Source organism: Sorghum bicolor, chromosome 2 (assembly GCF_000003195.3).
Source record: "Sorghum bicolor cultivar BTx623 chromosome 2, Sorghum_bicolor_NCBIv3, whole genome shotgun sequence".
Classification (NCBI taxonomy): Eukaryota; Viridiplantae; Streptophyta; class Magnoliopsida; order Poales; family Poaceae; genus Sorghum; species Sorghum bicolor.
The window spans coordinates 53,869,802-53,892,628 of NC_012871.2; the positions used below are offsets into that span (position 1 = coordinate 53,869,802).

Sequence of the window (22,827 nt, forward strand, 5' to 3'; positions counted from 1 at the left end):
CTATCCCTCCATCCTACCCACGCTCCCTGCGCACAACGCCTTCCCTTCGCTCACTCCCCTGATACCCATGCCCGAAGTTGTTGCATGCTACAGGTGCTGAGATCTGGGGTCCATGTCCATCCGTGTGACTAGCGCGTCCTTGGATCTAGGCCGCCGACCCCGCGTTCCTCCCCTACGATTTATACCGCTGTCGCCGCTGCCGCACCACATCACTGTCTCGATTTGAGGCATGGCAGAGGTGGAGTAGCAGCAGGATGTAGTCAACCTAACCCCTGGACCTTCCGTGATGTCCAGGTAAGCAACGAATGGATCTTCATGTCTGTGCTTTGATTCTTCAGCCTTGCCAATTCTGTGACTGAGACATCTCGCTGAATGACTAGCATTGCCCACCGGTCTCCCCCAGATGAGTGGCATCTCATTTCCATCTATTGTTGTATGCATGTACATAGATCTATTTTATCCTAAATAACACTGACAGTTTTTGCAGCCTATATTTATCTTGATACGGTACTTCGGATTTCTCAGATTTATCATGTGGATTTTCTTAAGATGCAAAGAGGATAAGAATAAATCAGTTTACATAAAAACAATCTGGTTTGTAAGTACAACCCAATCAGATAATGTCATGATCATGATGTAGCTATTATTTTTTCTTAAAATTTTTTTCACTTCTTATCTTGATACAGTACTTTGGATTTCTCAGATTTATCATGTGGATTTTCTTGAGATGCAAAGAGGATAAGAATAAACCAGTTTATATTAAAACAATCTGGTTTGTAAGTTCATCCCAATCAAATAATGTCATGATCATGATGTAGCTACTGTTTTTTCTTAACCAATTTTTCACTTCAAACAAAAATCATGGTTACTTCTTCCTATCATATACTAAGTTCCTTGCCATTTCAAATGATCTTGAATATTTTTGTGTTTATATATTTGGCTAAATGTCATCTTTCATATTTTTTATGAATAATTTTCTAGGCTTCAAACAAATATCTAGATGTTTATGATGAACATGCAACTGGTTCTTCGAGAGTGGATTATGCGGGAACTATGGATAGCACCTCCATCGCATTTCTGGTATACCCTATGGCTCTTTTGCGACTCTTATACACTATGGCTCACTACAAATCCTTTGTGAAAGCACATTTCATTGAATTTGTTATTTTGGGCATTGTCCCTCGATACTAATGTTAACATAACTTTTTCATAGAACAATACGCATAATGCTCCATTTGATAACTTACTAATTTTAAACAACCATTCAACTATCTATATCAAGTAACTGGACTAGGTTCAGGTGCTTAGGAACATCCCGTTTTTGGACTTCAACAAGGCACTGCTTGTGCACTTGAAATTAGGTTTTTATTATAGAAAAAACATGAACTGTTACTGATGACGACCCTAACTGATCTTGTCATATGTTTCAGACAGTGCAAAATTTTTAGTGCATAAGCAATTAGATTCCCTTGATATAACCCCCTTTATGCTGCCTGCAATTTGCAGTGTCAAATTTACTGTAGTTAGAGCGTTCCCTGATGTAATCACCTTTCTGTTGTGTGTTGTAGTTTCAGAGTTACTACAATTAGAGCATATGTAATATATGAAGAGGGCTGCACAAACACCATGGTGCAAGCATGCTCTATGATCTTTGATGACAAGTTGTGGGGGTTTAACAATCCCAAACCTAAGAACAAGTTTGCTTATGCTCTATGGTTCACCTGAATTTCAGTGATTGCCGCTGCCATAGTGCGCTTACCCATAAGGAGAGCAAGCCAGCTACTTTTATCGCATCCATAGTTTAATGCATGTACGCCTCAGTGAAATATATAGTAAACGATCAAATTGAAACAATAAACAATGTGAGACCCTAAATACCCTTAATTCTAGGGGAGAACAACTTCAAACGGTCCTGTGCACTCCTTTTAGATGGCCAGAGATCAGACAAAAGAGACTTCACAAATAAAAATAACTTTGGTCAAGGTAAGCACCACTCGATAAGAGTTATGTTCTTACATATAATTTCTATTCTCCATGCAAACTTGTTTTCATAGCTTCATGGTAGCCTTTTCCAGTTACTACCTCATATAAAAAGTAATCATTTTATCAAGGATTTTTACATGGACGTGAAAAATAAAATCTAAGTTGTAGAGTTCTATGGGCTATACATAGGCCATCAAGTGAATCAAGAGAAATTTGGAATTGTAGTATATACTGACAAAGGCCTTCCTATTTTGTCTTCATCAATTTGAGGTATGAAGCAAAGGCCTTGTGATTTCATTTGTAGAGTTAATTTTAATTTGGCTTGTGCTGATAGTATTTACTGCAGTGATCATGTTGTAATAATTTTTGTTGCTATGCTGTATTTTTCAGAGATGCAGTTTCTTCTGAGAATATTTTTCCCCAATAATGCTTATGGATACTGTTGGGATGGATGAATGTGCCATCAGAACATGGCCTCGGCATAAAACTTTTACTCATGATGCTGCTTGAATGGAGCTCAGTTTCAACGTTAGGTACTGAAGTCATATAGCAGTTGTATATGATTACTAATCTAAACATTTGATTGAATGCCACCCGTTGCGATTAATATAGAAATTCTAATTATATGTTGTCCTGGTCTTGCTACTTAACCCTTGTGGCTTGTGATATGCTCCTATAAACCAACTAGGTGAGGGAGCCAAATCTAAGCATACGGATACATGTAGCAGAGTCTAACTCCAAAGACAACGCACTATGAACTAGACTGTTTTTATTTCACATGAAAACTTGAATTATATTCTAATTGTACATGCTTCGTGAAGAAAGATAATTGGCTATAAATGGAATGTTGCAAACATAAGTACACATCTTCAAACTTAAGTTTATTGTGGCATTATTATGTTCCTGTTGCAACGCATTGATTCTGTTATGGTGATATGAACTTTTATGTGTGTATGCCTTGATGATTGCAAACCCAATCAATGGGAATTAATTTTATCCATGCACAAAATTCAATTTGTAATATTGATATTCCAAACATCAAGCTCGCATTATCATTTTTTGTAACAATACAACATGTTCATGCTCAAATTATTAGGGCATTATTTGTTCCCATTGCAACGCACGAAAAGGTTTATACAATAGAGTTGATGAGCCTGTTATGTCGTGCTCTCCGTAATTGTGTTAATTTTATGAACTTTGCCTTTTAGATTAAATATCACTTTAATGTCAGTATTTAATTTTATAGTATGTTATCTTATCTTGTGATTCGTGGTTTTTTATACTAAAGTTTAGTTGTCCCGTAGCAACGCACGGGCACACTACCTAGTAACATCTAAAAACAAGCCTTTTACATCTCGGCTTGTTTTATTATTCTCAACTAGAAATGGATTGGGACTCTTTAATTTTAACCCCTGCACATAAGGCGGACACCATCCACCTGGATCCCATGGAGCCCATCTGGATGAAAGATGAGCTTGTGTGTGGCCTCTAGGAAGTGGTCGCAACAGCAACCAGCGAAGCCCTTGCGGTGGTCGGTGGCGGAATCTGGTGGCGCTAGGCAGTGCGCTCCCACCGATGACACCATGGTACAAGGCCTTACTTAAGCCTTCTCCTCGCTAGACGGTTGCTGGTCTGCACCGCACATACAAGAGCATTGGGCTTCCAACTGCCGACGCCGAAGACTTTGAGTCCACCCGCAGGAAAAACAACATGCACGCTGCCCATGGGCGGAACCGCATTCTGAAAATCCCCGACGCAGCGGATGAGATCACAGTCCTCCACGTGGTGGAGCTGCAAATAGGTGCAGGGCTGAATCAGCAGCAGATCGCGCATCTTCCGCACCCGCCGACATGCAAGGAGGCCACGCGCAGCAGCTTGCAGCCTCACTGCCGCCGACACCTAGCAGCGAAGCATCTTCCCTGTCAGCTCCGTCGCCATCGGCTGCTCGGTCTGCTGCGGCATCTCGCCCTCATCTCGGACCTGCTGGAAGCTGGCACCCCTATAGAAGATCCCATCGGTGAATGGGTGCTGGATGGTTGGTACACCGGGGAGGACAACAGCGCCAGTGGAGGGTACTGGAGCGACCGTCGTCGTGGCCGCCGAGGTGCTTGCCATCGTGTGCATCAGCCCCATCGTCAATGCTAGAGCATAAGACGAAATCGATGGCGGGGGCGGCATCCATGGCTGCTGGATGGGAACTGGGGCAGATGGATGCACACCCTGGAACGAAAACGTCGTCGTCCGTAACCAGGCATCCCGTGCAGAAAACCTGTGAGACCGGCTGCTGCTGCTGCGACTGCAGCGCGGTGAGATATGATTGGATCTCGGCAACAGAAGACTGGAGCTCGAGGATCGCCGCGGTCAACTGTTCCGGCGTCATCGCAGCGGATGCCGAAGAAGACACCATGGCAGCAAAGGATCCTTGGAAACCTGAGATCTCTGATACCAGATGTTATGTGGCTGCTAGGGTTGAGGGAGATTGATTGGAATTGAGGGCTGCGCTACAGTAGCCGCGGGTACTGTTCATAGGGAGGCGGCTGTGAGAGCGAGAGAGGAGGCTAGGGTTTTGGGCGCTAGGAACGCCAGCCCTGCCCACGGCCGGCAAGAGAGAAGGGATTTCCTTCTAATCTCTTGCTTAATTCGTTTACTTAACCCCTAAGCAAGCGACTACTTAACCCTAATGGGCTAAGCCCCAATAGGCCATTGACTCTTCTAACAGTAACAAAGTGCTCAGAAACCATCTTTAGTTGACTATTATATATTCGATCTCCATATATGTAGCCATGCTAATGCATTTGTTACTGAAGCAATACTGGCAAGGATGAATTGAAAATAACTATTGCCTGATGTGGGAACAGGCAGGTTATTTTCATCTCATGATTTTAAATTTGCTGTTGGACATGTCAAGTGATGGCTCTTTGCTGGCGGACACCGAGCAATTTCTGAAAGACACTCTAGTTCTTGACAAATTGTTTGGTGGACACCGTGCCTAATAAAATACTTTTATAAAATAAATATAAAATCATATAAGTGCCTCAAAATTATACCATAAAATCTTCTAGACTCTACATGATGAGAACACAGTAAAATATTGTTTTGACGCTGAAAATGATTATTTTGCCTCTCTTCATAAATAAACAAAGTTAATCATGGTTATTTTGTTCATGTATTTGTAGGACACTAAAAAACTTTGAAAATCATAGAAAATGTACATCACCAAATCATGACTATGCTAAAAATATCAGCTCAAAATAATAAAGTTCATAATGGTATATTTAGCATAACTGAGTTATAGATTTATCTCCTGTCAAGCTTAATTGATACATGAAACTTTATTATTTTGAGCTGATACTTTTAGCATAGTCATGATTTGGTGATGCACGCAATCTATGCTATTTCCAAGATTTTTAGAGTCCTACAAATACATGAACAAATTAACCATGGTAAACTGTTTATTTATGAAGAGAGGCAAAATAGTCATTTTCAGCGCAAAACAATATTTTACTGTGTGGTTCTCATCATGTAGAGTCTAGAAGATTTTATGGTATAATTTTGGGGCACTTATATGATTTTATATCTATTTTATAAAAGTATTTTGTTAGGCACGGTGTCCACCAATCAATTTGTCAAGAACTAGAGTGTCTTTCAGAAATCGCTCAAAAATAGGCGTATGCTAGCAAAGAGCCATCACTTAGCATGTCCAACAGCAAATTTTGCCTTCAAAAATTCTCATGATTCCATTAAAGAATTGACAATGACAGACAAACAATGCACCAGAATCCATTGACAAAATAGTTGAATAATCCTATTAGAGATAGACTAAGATATGTATAGCCTGACTTGTTTGTATGTACATTACTTGTACTCCAAGCCTTATTGGCTTACTTGCCCAAGCCTTCTCGGCTATATATATGAAAGACCACCCCCCCTTCAAGGGTGTGCGGTGTATTACCTCTCTACATGGTATCAGGCGAGACCGATTAGGGTTCCCTGTCTCCCCTCCCTTCCGCTGCCCTAATTTTCTGACGTCGCCGCCCTAGCCCGGCGCACGCCCCTCTACCCGTTTAGGTTGCCCTAGCACCTATGCGTCACCGCACTACCAGCAGCAGCCGCGCCTTCTCCCTGATCTCGCGCCCCTGCAGCCATGGCCACCGATGGATCCACCTCATCCGCGACGTCTGAGTCGACTGGATCTCCATCCATGCCTGCTCTCACCGACGCCCCTGCGCCGGTGATCTTCTCCTATGCGACCATCAACATGCGGTAGCACATGCCGATCACCCTCGATCTCAAGCTACTAAACTACACCAAGTGGTCTGCCTTCTTCACAGCCATGTGCGGGAAGTTCGGCCTCCTTGGCCACATCAACGGTTCCATCCCGCCACGTCCTGTTGATCGTACCTGGTCGCAGCCTGATGCGTGCGTCCGCAGTTGGATGTACGGCTGCATCGACGACAGTGTCCTCGACCTCGCCATGGAACCTGAACAGACTGCTCGTGCTCTCTTTGTTGCCATCACTAATCTGTTTCATGCAAATCAGGAGACACGCGCTATCGTCCTAGGTCAAGAGTTCCACTCTATGACCCAGTGTGATCTGTCCATCGATGAGTACGCCCAGCGCATGAAGCACACGGCCGACGCCCTTCGCGACGTTGGTCACGCCGTCTCCGAGACCCAGCTGGTGCTCAACCTTCTTCGCGGTCTCAACCCGCACACGGCGGACATCATCGCCAATGCTACAGTCCTCCCGTCGTTTGTCTCGGCACACAACACCCTTTGGCTGAAGGAGCTCCGCCTCGCCGACGACACCAAGGTCTCCTCTGACACTGCCCTCACTGTCGTTGCTCCATCCTCGACTTCAGCAACCACTGCCTGCACCTCACCTTCCTGCCGCTCCTCGCCTTCAGGCAACATCCCCAACCGCGATGGGGGGGAGGGCAGCGGCAAGGGCAAGGGCAAGGGAGGCCGTGGCGGCAACAATGGCGGGGGTCACCGTAGCCAGCCGCAGCAGCAGCAATCTGCGGCGTTTCCCGGTGGCCGTCCCAGCGTCCAGCCAACTGGCCCGTGGGTCTATATGAACCCATGGGTTGTGTGGGCTCCACAGCAGCAGCAGTGGCGTCCTCCTCCAGCACCTCTACCACAGGCTCACACATCCTTCGCGCCGCCTTCTACGTCCGGCGGCTGGGATCAGGGCGCCCTCATTGCCTCCCTCAACCAGATGGCACTGCAAGGAGGCGCCAGTCCTTGGGTCCTCGACACAGGAGCTACATCTCATGTCCTCCCACGATGGTTTACTTCTTTCCCGTCTATCTCATTCGCCGTCCTTCATCACAGTTGGCAATGGGGCTTCTATTCCTATTTCTAGTTGTGGCACTTCCATCATTCCTATAGTTGATCATATTTTTCAACTCAATAATGTTCTTGTCGCTCCACACCTTGTTCATAACTTACTATATGTTCGTCAGTTTACTCGCGATAATAACTGTTCCATTGAGTTTGATGCTTTTGGCTTCTCTGTTAAGGATCTACAGACCAAGACCGAGATTCTACGTTGCAATAGTGGCGGGGAGCTCTACACCGTTCCACATTCCAGTCTGCCTGCTGTTGCCTGTCATGTTGCTGCCATCTCCTCATCACTATGGCATTCACGTCTTGGTCATCCTGCACCGGCCGCCATAGCTACTCTTAATAAAATTTCAGCTATTTCTTGTAATAATCCAAACCGTCGTCTTTGTCATGCTTGCTAACTTGGCAAACACACACGGCTGCCTTTTACTAGTTCATCGTCTCGATGTTCAGCACCTTTTGAACTTCATTGTGATGTTTGGACGTCTCCAGTTCTTAGTGTCTGGTTTTAAATACTATCTTGTGATTGTGGATGATTTTAGCCATTATTGTTGGACGTTCCCACTTCGGCATAAATCAAAGGTTCATGCACATATTGTTGATTTTGCTAATTATGCTTACACCCAATTCAGCCTCCCTGTCAAATGCTTTCAGGCAGATAATGGCACCGAGTTCATCAACAATGCCACGTCTACCTTCCTCTCTAGTCGCGGTATTCTCCTTCGCACCTCGTGCCCTTATACCTCTGCTCAAAATGGGAAAGCTGAGCGGATGCTGCGCACACTCAACATTGTTGTTCGCACCCTCTTAATTCATGCCGCCATGCCTTCAGCTTACTGGGCCGAAGCCTTAGCCACCGCCGTTGTTCTTCTCAATTGGCGTCCGTCTTCCTCCATCAATAATGGTATTCCCTACCACCTACTTTATCGCAAGCTACTTGACTACTCTTTGCTTCGCGTCTTTGGTTGCCTATGCTATCCCAATCTAGAGCCACTACACCTCATAAATTAGCTCCTCGCTCATCAGCATGCATGTTCGTCAGATATCCCTCCTCTCAGAAGGGTTATCGCTGTCTTGATCTCTCCACCCGCAAAGTGATCATCTCTCGTCACGTCATTTTTGATGAGTCTCACTTTCCGTTCGCGGTTGCAAAACCACCTACAGAGTCATTTGATTTTTTGTTACAGGATCGTCTTCCTGCACCTGTGTTGGCTCCTCCTGCTGGCGCTCTGAGCCGGCCTTCTCCTCAGCCGCCATTCGACGACGACGCCCTGGACCAGGACCCGGCCATCATCTGGCACAGTCCGGTTCTTCAGGGCACTGCTGGCGCATCCACAACTCAGGGAGCAGCGCCGGTCGTCCAGGCTGCAAGTGGAGCAGCAGTGCCGGTTCTCCCTGCTATACAAGGAGCAGCAGCGCCGGTTGCTCCTGCTGCACAGAGAGCAGCAACACCGGCAGTGCCAGTTCTTGCTGCTGCTCGCCCGCCGGTGCGCTTCCAGTACAGCCGGTGTCCTCGACTGTCATCTGTGCCCGAGGCACAGGTTGCGCCTTCTCCACAGACGTCTCCTCCGGCTCCCTCATCTGAGCCGGTTCCTGCTGCTCCGTCACGCCGTGTGACACAGCAACAGACTGGGACACTTCCGCCTCCGCCAGAACGCCTGACTTACTCCGCCACACATGCCTCGCCGCTGCCTGCCAATTATCGCAGCGCCCTTGCTGATCCAAATTGGCGGGCTGCAATGGTGGAAGAATACAAAGCGCTTGTTGACAATGGCACATGGCGCCTTGATCCTCAGCCTCCTCGTGCTAATGTTGTCTCCGGGAAGTGGATTATCAAGCACAAACATCATGCTAATGGTTCTCTTGCTCGCCACAAAGCTCGGTGGGATGTTCGTGGGTTTTCTCAGCAGTATGGCATTGATTATGAAGAAACTTTCAGTCCGGTTGTTAAGCCAGCAACGATTCGGGTTGTTCTCAGCATTGCTGCGTCTCGTGCTTGGCCTATTCATCAGCTCGATGTCAAGAATGCATTTCTTCATGGCCATTTGAATGAGACTGTGTACTGCCAGCAGCCACCTGGATTTGTCGACCCATCTGCCCCTGATCATGTCTGCTTACTCCAGAAATCTTTGTATGGGCTCAAGCAGGCACCTCGGGCTTGGCACCAGAAATTTGCTACTTTTATTCAGACATTGGGTTTTGCTGCTTCAGTGTCCAATACTTCCCTCTTTGTGTTCAAGCATGGCTCCAGTATTGCTTATCTGTTGCTTTACGTCGACGACATTCTTCTGACAGCCTCATCGTCCGCTCTTCTTCGCCGGATTACTGAGCGCCTTCATTCAGAATTTGCCATGTCTGATCTTGGGGACCTTCATCACTTCCTCGGCATCTCCGTCACTCATTCTGCTGATGGTCTCTTCCTCTCCCAGCGGCAATATGCAGTGGATCTCCTTCAGCGGGCTGGTATGCTTGAGTGTCACCCTACAGCAACTCCAGTCGATGCTCATGCCAAACTGTCTGCCACCAATGGCTCACCTGTTGCTGATCCTACACAATACAGGAGTCTTGCCGGTGCTTTACAGTATCTTACGTTGACTCGTCCAGACATTGCCTATGCAGTACAACAAGTCTGTCCTTTTATGTATGCTCCCCGTGAGCCTCATTTGGCTCTGCTCAAACGGATTTTGCAGTACATCAAGGGCTCCTTGTCTACTGGTCTTCACCTTGGTACAGGCTCGATTGATACTCTCACTGCATATTCGGATGCTGATTGGGCTGGCTGTCCTGATTCTCGGCGTTCAACATCTGGCTACTGTGTCTTTCTTGGCGACAATCTAGTGTCTTGGTCTTCAAAACGGCAGACTACAGTCTCTCGTTCCAGCGCGGAAGCTGAATGCCGTGCTGTTGCTCATGCTGTTGCCAAGACATGTTGGCTTCGTCAGCTACTTCAGGAGCTTCACACTCCCCTTTCTTCAGCAGATTGTCTACTGTGATAATGTCAGTGCAGTCTACATGACGGGAAACCCTGTTCATCATCACCGCACGAAGCATATCGAGATAGACATTCACTTTGTTCACGACAAGGTTGCCCTAGGACAGGTTCGCGTACTCCATGTCCCTTCATCGCACAAGTTCGTGGACATTATGACCAAAGGCTTGCCTGTACAGCTGTTTACTGATTTCAGGTCCAGTCTTTGCGTCCGAGATCCTCCCGCTGCGACTGCGGGCGGGTATTAGAGATAGACTAAGATATGTATAGCCTGACTTGTTTGTACATACATTACTTGTACTCCAAGCCTTATTGGCTTACTTGTACTCCAAGCCTTCTCGGCTATATATATGAAAGGCCACCCCCCCCCCCCCCTTCAAGGGTGTGCAGTGTATTACCTCTCTACAAATCCATTTATACATCATAACTTCATAAGTACTATTAGAGATATGTATAGTCTATCATGTCACTTGTATTCCATGTTGTACTTGATTATATACATGAAATCCAGCCCCCTAATTGGGGTGTGAGGTGTTCCCTACTTGTATTCCAAGTTGTACTTGACTATAAATATCTCTAACAAGTACCTCATTTCGAATACCTGGAATCATTTCTCCAAGCATTTTAACAACACTTCCAATAGCATGTGTTCTGTCTTCTGGAGTCCTTAACGACGAGTGGAGAGACACATGCTCCACACTATTGCTGCCATTGTTGCCCAAGACAATGGTAAAAACATCATGGAAGTCTCTGATGTGTTCGATAAATCTGAAATTGGTATCATTAGGTTAAACACCTCAAAATGAAACTTGACCTGCAAATTCACATTGAATCACAAGTTATTGTATCCTTGACCAGCAGTTAAGTATGCTCATAGATGCCCCATTGTCAATCTCAACCGTGAATCCCAATGAGTAAAACCTAACCCCCTACATTAGTATAACCATTTGCTCTGGACTTTGTTGTGCAGACTGCAGCATATTTTCATCCTATCATGACCATGATCATTATGTTTGGAGTTACTTTATCTTTAGGAAAACTCGCTAAAATGCGACTCGAAGATCAACACTTCAGTTCCATCAAGTTTACCGCACTGCCATTACCTATGACAATTTTCCCTCTGCCCTTGTTTGTTAACCAGACCCTTCTTCCACAACCAGACCTGAGCTGAAGCGCAAGAATCCATAGCTACAATGCCATATCGCTCAACAGTGACATTGACCATCCACCAGCCCAACTGGTTCCACTCCCAAACCCCCTGTCTGCACCTTGTGCTGCAGACATGAATGTGGGTAGCCATGGTGGTAAGAAGAATACAGGTATGGTAGCAACCAGCTCCATTCTTGAAGAAGGTTGTTGCAAGACCTACGCATGCTTGCATTGGACATATAATTATCTGCATACTGACCTAAGCTTGGTCCATTCTGCTATTTGTGAGGAACAGTAGTTTCCTCATATAATTCATTGTTGACTGATCTGATGCATTTATCTTATTGTTCTCTCATGAAATGGACTCGATGACAGAGGGCATATGTCAGTTGAGATTCTCAGTAATTTCACCCTGACAAACAATAAGCTTGTGTCACCAGGCAGCGAATGGCCAGTTGCTAGGACTGAATCTACTACTTCCGCCTGACTTGGCTGAAGATGTGGTTCGCCAAACCATACAAGGCGCCAGTGGTGGAGGCACGAAAAGTTTTTAGGTGTGGCGGAGTTTATATAAGAACCAATATACCAGCTTGTATAATGTATTGATGTATGTATTTCATATATATTTACTAGTATATAATACATATATTATGTATTTGTACAAACTTTAGGTATGGCAGCTGCCAGAGTTGCCAAATACCTGCCTCCGCCACTGCAAGGCGCCTTCCAAATCAAACAGTGTGGTTTAGATTGTAACGGGATGGAGTGGTGAAAACAGACCAATGTTCTGTTGGTATTACACAGCTCACCAGTTTCTTTTAGTGGTAACAGTACATTACTAAAGTGGTGACCTCTTGGTGTTTTCATTATGTTATTGGAGAAAGAATATGTAAAGGCCTGAGGCTTCATGAGGTACTGGATATTCCTTTCATATATGAGATATTCCGAATCATTGTTCAGAAGCATTAAAATTTTGGCTGGTTTTGCATGTTTATACTGCACTTTAAGTCTTTAACAACTTTTATATAGCCAATAAATTTCACAATTTTGATTTGAAACAATATATAACACAGTAATTTTGCGAACGAAACTTAGATTGATGCACAACATTCTAGATATAGTCTATAGTCATACTAAAAAATGAATTCAGACAGCACAAAGATCATCTGGCAATCTGAATTTCCAATGGCATAGTCGAATAGATGCTACTGAGAACAACATATATGGTATAAGACTTGCACATAATAGCATCAGATTTTTACCAGGATTTATCCAAGTGAGCACATATTAGACAATGTAAGATTGTACACCGAATCACTCTCAACTAGTAGAATCATATAAGTTCCTCATGTCCCATCACGTACATGCTTCTTTTCGAGATGATATGGGTACATAAGGTTTCAGAGAAGAAATCACACTCACCTCTTGTGGATGTACCCCACGACCTGATCTTCCACAGAGAACTCGACGAACTGCCCCTTCTTGTCCTGCAAAATCCCACACACACACACACACACACACACACACACACACACACACACACACACACACACACACAAAAACGCGGGTGCACATGTGAAGGCGTTCGCGCACATATCAGATTCCCAATACACTAGCGCGCACATGAGAACGGACCTGAAACTCACCATTCCGCGGTTGCAGGTCTTGACCTTCCGGAAGTACCCGGAGAGGTCGGACTCGTCGCCATGCCCGCTGTCCACGGCGACGCGGAGGGCGTCGGCCCAGCCAAACCCCGCTGTGGAAGTGGGCGGAGCGGCGGAGGCGGAGAAGCGGAGGCGGCGGCTGTTGAGGAGCTGGAGGCGAGTAGGAGAGCTCCAGCGAGCGGCGGCAGTGATGGTGGCCATGGCGGATAAATTCTTCTGCGGGCAATAAATTCTCTTGCATTTATCAAAAAAAAAAATGGCGGATATCGCCGGTCGAAGTTCGCACGCCTGTTCCACTTCCAGAGAGGATTTGTCCCTTTCTCTTTGTTTTGAGAAAGAAAAACAATAAATTTATCGTCAGCCTATATGATGCTACCCGGCCTCTTTTTTCTCAACCAAACCTCACCTCCTTTTTTATTTTCTATTTTTAACTTTGGAAAGTGAAAAAATAAGTTTTCCTGGATAAACCAAAATACTAGTGCCATTCCATATCCATTTACAATCACCTTGATAAGGTGACAAGTACTTGTTTGGTATAAATAATAGTCTGCAGAAACAGAAGGTACGCACGGCTTTTAGTTTTTACAGTTCCTGTTTGCTAATTGAATTGACCACTGAAAGAAAATACAGGAAAACACATAACAGTTATGCCAGTCAATATATTCCATAGTGAGGTAATGCGGTACATGCATTGCTCTTCGACTCCACATTTTCAGCACATAAATTACACAGATGGCAATTGATTTTTCACGTAGACAATTCTTTTTGAATTTCTGACACCTCTAGTGGACTGTGATTTATCACACCAATGGAGTTGAAATGGAAGTATACTGTGGTCTCACTAACTAATATTACAGATTTGTTTGAAAAGAAATACTAATATTACAGAAACTGTCGCAAAGAAACAATACAATTACAAAAGAAAAATTTCTATGAAGTGCAACTTTTTGTGATGATGGTATCTATACCATGCTCTATTTCTGGCAACGCAACTCAAGAAATAGAATAATTGAATTAGCTGCTTGACTATAGCAATGCTCCTAGAACAAATTTCATAAACTATACGCATATGGAAGATCCACTATAGGAGCATATGCTAAGGAGGAACAAGATAAACATTTCTTTCTTTCCTAGGCCTATAGAACTTCTCTCTGTATAACTGACCGACTAGATCTACATTTATCCTGGTTGGCACTACTGTCTCATGTACAAGTGAGTCCACACGGACCAATTGGCGTTGCTCAGCATGAACTACCATTCAGCTTGGGAGACTCAGATGCCGCGTATCCATAAGGGCTCTTGCTAGCCCAGTTCCACAGGTCTCTGCACATTTCTGTGATGCCATATTTCGCTCTGAAGAAGGAACATTTATTAAACGACCAAAACATATGGTTGTCTTTCAAATAAAACTTAGGAATGATACTTTTTATATATATCTTACTTCCAGTGGAGCTCTCTCTCTGCTTTTGCCGGCGATGAAAAGAGAATCTCAGCATCACCAGGACGCCGTTGACCCATGACCAAAGGGATTTTCTAAAAAGGTAACAAGTACAAATATAATAAGAAATCAAGTTGCAAGAAGAGAGCAAGGTTAACTCTTGGAATTAGAAAGAATCTGTTGAAGTTACACATTACAACGATCAACCTATACAAATTCGTATGCTCTTGTTGTGAATTATCAAGCAGTCTAATTCTCAACAGAAATTCAAGGATTGCTAGTATACCTTTAAAATTCAGGAGTTGAGGTTTAATTGAAGTTTTTTTTTCTCAAACAAACTAGATATGCTAGCAAGAAAAAGATATCATGGCAAAGAAACAGGGGACCAGAGATGTCCAATATTCAATATATCAAATCAGGTGTACCTTTCCAGAAGCCTTCTCAAATGCATTGACTATCTCCAACACTGATGTTCCTTTTCCGGTTCCAAGGTTGTATGCTTCACATCCTGCAAGAACAATTAAATTTGGAACAAGATTTAACTACAAAACATACTGTAGATTTGACTTATGAGCATCCAATTAACTCATATGTAGAAGAAACTGTTTGTTCAACAAAAAAGTTAAAGCATCATATGCGGTGGATATATTTTTCTGCACACTTATTAGATTAAGAAAATGTATCTGTGATACATTATTGTTAACCAGAATAAAGATAATAAAAGTCGATAACAAAAGAAGATAGTATTTACATCTTTAGGGTCTGTTTGGTTTAGTTGTGAGGTGTGAGCTGTGAAAAAGTTGTTATGAGCTATGTGCTGTGAAAAATGTGTAAACAGTTTGGGTGAAACAAGTATAAAACCTACCCCATCCAACTGTGAAACAACTCTTTATTTTCCACACATTTTGACAAGCAGAAAGTGAAAAGCCAAAAGCAGGGTTCAAGGCGCTTCCAAAACTATACTACACAAAAACAGCCTTAGTGTACATCTACAAAGTGGTAATAAACATTGGGCTATAGTATATGACTATATGAGAGGGCAGCCATTTGTCCAAACCTATGTTAGATGAGCTTTCAAAAAGCTTCCTTAATGCGAAAAGATGTCCTTCAGCAAGGTCAACCACATGAATATAGTCACGAACCTGCAATCATATAGAAGTGTTGTTAATAGATGGAAATATTCAATAACATCTTACTGCGGTTGTCACAATAATATTCCTAGAATAGCTATGTTGACATTTGGCCATGATGCTGTCCACTTCCAACAGCACTTGAAAAGCAAATGCACGAATCAGACTGAGATTGGAAAGGTGAAGCTAATTGGCTGCAACAGATGAGATAGAAATCATTCTCATCATGAATGCCTATTTTTAATGTAGACTGTGAGAACATGGTTAATTTGCATCCACTCTTCATTTGATCGTTTTCTGCAAACCAAGAATAGAGGCCTGATGGTAGTATTCAGAGGAGGCCAGGGCAAACTCTTCTATTGTAAACTACCAATAATAGCATGAGGATTGTCCACATGATGACATGTTTCCTTACAGGTGGACACAATAAGTTGACAAGAAAGTTGCATGATTAAAAAGACTTATGGTAGGCTTTTTCGAGCTGTACAACATTTCTAGTGTCAAAGTGATTCTCACATCAGTTATTTGGTTCCAATAACTTATATTCTGATAAGCACTAGCGAACTACATAGTTTCAATTGTTACTCCAGCTTTTAAATTGAAGTGAAGAGCCTTAAGCAGCCACCAATATTACTAGTGATTCTAGTGCCAATCTATTTAAATTTACATAAAATGCTCTCTAGAGAAACATATAATGCCTATAACATGAAATGAACACCAACAGATAAAGAAAATTCAAATGCTGATGCAAGTAACAAGTAACAGAGAGTAGCATAACGAAGAAACAGTACCCCTGTCCCATCCTTTGTTGCATAGTTATTTCCAAATATTGTTAGTGATGGCCTCCTGCCAACAGCAATTTGCTGAACGAAGGGCATAAGGTTGTTAGGAGTTCCACATGGGTCTTCACCAAGGTATCCACTGGGGTGAGCCCCAACCGGATTAAAGTACCTAAGCAAAATGATATTCCATTCAGGATCTGAATGGTAGATATCACGGCAGATCTCCTCAGCCATAAGCTGCAATTAATATGTATGGTTGCAATCAGTTAAAAGGCGTGATGCTAGATTAATTCATGGGAAATGAAGAAGCATACTTTGGTTCTGCCATATGGGTTATGTGGAGTGAGAGGAAAATCTTCAGTGCAGGGTGAGTTCTTAGGTGACCCATAAACTGCAGCTGATGATGAGAACACTAACTGCAGGATTAGGAAACGTAGGGGGAAAGAAATCAGTATAAGCCCAATCTGAACTACAAATGACCAACTGGCCTAACCTCAAAATGTTATGGTATTAGACTTATTAAGCAATGAACACCACCTAGATCTAGATGTTATGAATGTGATGACCACTGTTTTAATAGGTGCATGCATCAAATGTTACCATTTCTAAAGGTTGGATGTCAAACTAAAAACACATAAAATGGTGTTGAGTAACAATGTATTCATTTGGCAGCAATCTGGTACATCCATTACATCAGGAAGTAGAGAAACCATTCCTTTTAAAAAGTCTGGCACTCATTTACATAAAGATAAGTAAACATTTGTAGGATCAAGCATTTAACTGCATTAAAAATCAGCTTTGTGATTACAGTATTTTCAAAAACGAAGAATAGTGCTAGTGCATATAGTTTTCTGTGAAAAAAAAGATTGGATATGTTGAATGATCTAGCAAATATTGATTTGCTAGAGGATACTAGTAAGCACTGAGCATGTGTACATAAAAAGGTAATCAAATTACAAAATATACTCTTGGAGTGCAAGGTACCCCACAGATATAGGTATGGCAATACCTTCTTACATCCATGAGCTGCCATAACTTCCAGAAGATTTATCGTGCCCACAACATTATGGTCATAATAAAGCAATGGTTTTTGTACACTTTCTCCAACAGCTTTCAATCCAGCAAAATGAATAACAGCATCAAATCTGGAGAACGGCATAGCATGAATATAAATAAGTACCAGGTGCAGATAGAAGACAAGACTAAACATTGAATAGGTAATTAATGATGAACAGATATACATTGCCTACTACTGGCTATCTTCCAGTGAGCTTTACCTTGTTGAAGCAAAAACCTTTTCCAATCCATCTTTGTCACGGATATCAACCTGCAGAAACAGAAAATTTGAGAACATTGCTTGTATGTCCCAGAAGGCCATTAACAATTTTAGGACTGGGTTAAATACGTAATATGACATTGATTTCCAGGTCTACGCCCTAGTAGATTAAGAGATATTTTCCCCGAATATATGCCATTAAATGGTGCATACAGCCCAGACAAAACTAAAGTGAAAACTATTGATTGGGATATAGTGATCCCCCACATATGTTCCAATGGTTTGCACATGACCAGTGAAAAGGATACCAGCATACACTGAAGAGAGGTAATTTGATAAGCTCATACAAACATTTCTGAGGGAAATAAAATTGGGTTAACAGAGTTTCAAAACTATGGACTAGGCAACTATCACCATGCATGTCTTGTTCACTATAGCAGCAACCAGATTACCAGAAATATGAATGTTGCCCATGTGTATTTTCCCAGGAAGAAGATATTTGTGTACCAAGTACTTGGTGACACCAGCTAAAAGATGAACCAACATCACCTGGTAAGTTTCCTGTGCCCTTATTTAGTTAGGATTTGACAGAAAAGGGTGGATCCATTTATCATGGAAAATAATTTAGCGAGCAAATATTTACTTCTTTTCAGCTTCGAGTGCAAGTTTACATACTCATCAGATTGCTTAGTGAATGATTTTCCTAGAAGAGGCAAACTTTATTGCACAAATCAACAAATAAGAATATGGTAAACCGTAAACCACCCTACTTAACCAAACTGTGTATGTCTATGAATGGTTGCTTTGAAAACTAGATTGAGGAAAAGAATACAGATATTATCACGCTGAATGCATGAACCAAGACCTCAACAGCAAGGACATGCCATTTACATATCTACCAATCCCTTTGGTTGTCACAGATAATCAAGCTACCAAATTCATTAACCAGCCAAGATTTGGTCAATGATAATAACAAACACTAGAGTAGGTCACATTATTGGAGCCAGTTGTATAAATTCTGCAATGCTGAAGTGATACATGTTCAAGCATTGACCAAGGAAGGCACTGGCACCATCCAAATTTTGCCAATTTGGCAGGTCTACTAAATGTCAAGTAAAATCCTAAACAGCTGCAGCTCAAGCATAACTTGACAACAAAGCCAGAATCTGAATTTGAGGAATCATAACCATGCTAAAATTATAGAAGCTTTCACTGCATCTCATCGTTTCCCATCTACTACATTCAGTAAAACACGAGACAGCAACCAAACAAAAGTGTCAAAACAAAATTTCACCACAGGAGTTGAGAATCTGCAGTCCAGATTATATTATCCTCCAACATATATACAACATATGAAATTATATTTCCAATACAGGTAGCCAAGATCAATTTGCGTTTTTTTCCCATTCCCAGGTAAAATCTGAGCAAGTTAACCAAATTCGCATACTAATCCACCGTCATTTTCTATCAAACAACCAAATAAACCGTGGAGAAAATATAGGCTGCAGGACCCCATAAAGGCAGACGGAGAGATCAACCCAACTCGGCAAGTCAGATCACTCAGAAAAGGGAAAGCCCAAGAAGCCTACCCAGAAAGCAACGCAACCAAAATACCTTTGGCGGCTAATTATCACGCTTAAATCTAAATATTCCTACGAAGCCTACGAAAGCCCCACCAATGATGGCGCAAGCAGGCCAACATAATGACCATACCAACAGCAGGCCAAATTAATCACCACAGCAACAGCACGCTGGTGTATGCTCCGTGTATATATATCAGAGAAACACAAATCGACGCGCGTGATCGACACGAAGGGCTCGGGCTCGGGCCAAAGCGAGCGTGCTTATTGGCCGGAGTACCTTGTGGAACGCGAGGTTTTTGGCGTTGTCCGGCCCCGCGAGGGAGCGCAGGCGGCGGATGACGAGCTCGGAGGAGTTGGCGAGGCTGTCGAGGACGACGACGCGGAAGCCCGCGGTGAGCAGCTGCAGCACGGCGTGGCTGCCGATGTAGCCCGCCCCGCCCGTCACAAGCACCGCCCTGCTGCTCGGCCCCGCCTCCTTGGCCGCAGACATCTCCTTCCAGTTCCACCCCCGGGCGGCCCCGCGCGACCCTCCCTCCTCTCCGGCTCCCTCTCTCTCTCTCTCTGTCTCTTTCTCTGTCTAGTGTCTAGTGCGTGCCCCGGCGCTTGCGGATCTGCGGGGACGAAGCGACGACCAAGTGTCCGAATGGGAGGGGAGGAGGCGCGTGGACGAGAGGAGAGAGAGAGAGAGAATCGAGGAAGAGGAAGAAATTTGAATCCGCCCGGGGTTGCCGCACGCCCGATCGACGACAGGAGGGCGGACCAATCGCGACGGGGCCCGCGCGCTCCTGCACCGCCGGGACCACTGCCACGTGTCCGCCTGCGGGGCACTGATGGGGGTGTCGGTGGGTCAGTGCTCTGCTCCCGGCCGAGGCAACGACGTCGTCGGAGGATTTGTTGATTCGCCAGTCGCTGCATTCGTCATTAACTCATATCCGGTCTAATTACGCCGTTTGCTGGAGGTTTCACTAGGATGTTATGCACATTTATTAGAGCGTCATGTCAGCAAAAATGTATTTTTTATATGAAAACGAAGAGAAGAGAGAAGGAAGTAGTTTCACCATAGTGAAACCCCGCGGACGTTGTTCTCACGCGGTGAAACAAGATGAAATCCCCACTGAGCGTTAAATCGTTTCACCATCATGCATGTGATCTAATTATTTTGTAGTAATTAAATGTTTTTCCCAGCCTAGGAAACGTCAAGGTGAAACTCATGCATTGTGGAGGTTGTTTCATTATTCATTTCATTGATGCCCCGGATTTGTTTTGGAAACAGTGCATTGAAACGGGCCAAAGGCCAGTCTGAGTGGGGGTTTCACCAGGATGTCATGCACATTTATTAGAGCACCATATCAGCAAAATTGCACTTTTTGCATGAAACGAAGAGGAGAGAGAAGGGAGTAGTTTCATCATGGTGAAACTCTATGGGCGTTGTTTCCCACGCGGTGAAACGAGATAAAATCCCCACTGAAGGAAAAATCGTTTCACCATCTTGCATGTGATCCATCATTTTACAGCAATTAAATGCTTTGCTTAGTCTTAAAAACAACAAAGCGAAATGCTCCAATGCTGGGGTTATTTTATGGATGGTTTCATTTCAATTTTGATGACGTGTTGCTATGTGAAACCGTATAGTGATACTGTCCATTGAGACTGGCCTAACAATCCTTTTTTGGAGTGTGATGTGTCATGTGTGATTGGTTGCATAACATGCATACAAGCTATTACTTTTGTGCTGCTCGCTGATCAACTTTGAGTAAGGGAAATGCGATGCAAATTTGTATATGCTTTAGAGTTGCATTTTTTTTACTATGGGGGTGTTGAGTTCACTTTTTTTCAAAAAAATTTGAGTTTTGGTCCATAATTTTGCAAAATGGAACTAAACATTATACAAAAATTTTGGTAAAAAGGTAGTTATTCTTCTTTTTGAATTTTGATCTCAAGAGGCAAAAAAAAAAACCAAAAAAGCCTCAACAGACTCTCATGAGAGTAATAAATTCTATATTTTGGATGAAACTAAACATGACCATAGAATTTTTAGCATTTTGTATTTTATCACTCTAAAATAGTTGGCATTTTGCATTTTGGATTCTATTGAAAACTAAACACCCTCTATATATACACGTAGAAAAAACATAGAATTGAGACAGTACGTTCTTTTTCTTTCTCTGCCGGGTCTTGTTTAGTTCCAAAAAATTTTGTGAAATCGACACTGTACCACTTTCGTTTGTATTTGACAAATATTGTTTAATTATGGAATAACTAGGCTCAAAAGATTCGTCTCGTCAATTTCGATCAAACTGTGCAATTAGTTTTTATTTTCATCTATATTTAATACTCCATACATGCGTCTAAAAATTCGATATGACGAGGAATATGAAAAATTTTGCAAAATTTTCTGGGAACTAAACAAGGCCTATACCCTTGACTAGACCCACTCCATCACCACGGTACGTTCATGAATGCATCGGCATTGCCCCCCGTTAGCTCATTTCTTGCTCTTCTTTGCCCAGATCTAATGGGAATATTTTAGAAACATTTAACGAAACTATCTCTACTTTTGTGAGACTTTCATCATCTCTCTATTCATCAATACGGTACCACATCAGCATAATTTAAGAGGATGTTTAGAGCTGCTTTCACAAACTTCACCATTAAACACCTCCATAAAAAACTGAAGTTTATAGCTTTTTGCTCGTACAGAGTACATAAAGTTAGAATTGTTTTGCTAAAAAACTTGAAGCGGAGCTAAAAAAACATAGAGCGAGGCAATCCGAAACACCTCCTTAATTCCCATAAAACTCTGATAAAACTCCATTAGCCTTAGTCATTCATCTCCATCCCAGCAAGCCAAAAACATAGAGCGAGGCAATCCGAAACACCTCCTTAATTTCCATAAAACTCTGATAAAACTCCATTAGCCTTAGCCATTCATCTCTATCCCGGTAAGCCAACCTACAAGTGCTTACGCTATTCTCAGTGAGGGTTTCATGACTCAGTTTTCAACATATCTAAATTTTGGAAACAGTGCAGAAGAGTTTTATCCCAATAAAACTCTCTCTACTCCTATGAAACTCTTATCATCTCTCTTTATTAATATGGTGTCACATCAACATATTTAATGCCCATAAAACTCCATTGAGACTGATTACATCTGAATCCTTGGTCTTACGAAAATACCATTAATTCAGTCAAATTGTGCATGGCTATTGACTTTGTTTAAACAAACCTATTTTTAGTACGGAGTACTTGCTACAATAGACTAATAGTATATTGCGTAGAAATTAGGTCGCTTCCTTAGTCGGTTCCTCGGTTCTAATTAAGAATCAACATGGGACACCAGGTTTAATATTTGCACGTAGCTGCTTCACATCAACGCATCACTTCTTTACCCTAAACAATGCGTCGCAATTAGTCAACACGTCAAATAAAGTTTGGCCACTAAAAGATTAAGAATGTATTTTACGATTGGTAAGAGCACATGATGTTT

General features: G+C 42.9%; 2 protein-coding genes across 3 annotated transcripts in view; both read right to left on the minus strand.

The window, feature by feature from the left end:
• LOC8067275 (nudix hydrolase 20, chloroplastic) overlaps positions 1 to 13,481 on the minus strand; it is an 18,341-nt gene extending 4,860 nt beyond the window's left edge. The window contains exons 1-3 of one of the 2 annotated variants that reach the window (XM_021454226.1): positions 13,114 to 13,472; positions 12,890 to 12,954; positions 10,906 to 11,086 (exon numbers count right to left, since the gene is read on the minus strand). In XM_021454226.1, the coding sequence (XP_021309901.1) occupies positions 10,906 to 11,086; positions 12,890 to 12,954; positions 13,114 to 13,332 (465 nt within the window). In that variant the 5' untranslated portion in view covers positions 13,333 to 13,472. Of the gene's footprint in view, positions 1 to 10,905; positions 11,087 to 12,889; positions 12,955 to 13,113 lie in introns of both variants that reach the window. The other variant, XM_021454227.1, reaches the window with a different exon arrangement.
• LOC8054550 (UDP-glucose 4-epimerase 4) lies at positions 13,946 to 20,191 on the minus strand. The gene is made up of 9 exons (XM_002462165.2): positions 19,618 to 20,191; positions 17,759 to 17,808; positions 17,491 to 17,626; positions 16,796 to 16,897; positions 16,491 to 16,718; positions 15,627 to 15,711; positions 14,995 to 15,077; positions 14,573 to 14,664; positions 13,946 to 14,484 (listed from the first exon to the last, which is right to left on the minus strand). Exons 1-9 carry the CDS (start codon positions 19,828 to 19,830, stop codon positions 14,373 to 14,375), a joined length of 1,101 nt encoding a protein of 366 aa, XP_002462210.1. The 5' UTR covers positions 19,831 to 20,191; the 3' UTR covers positions 13,946 to 14,372.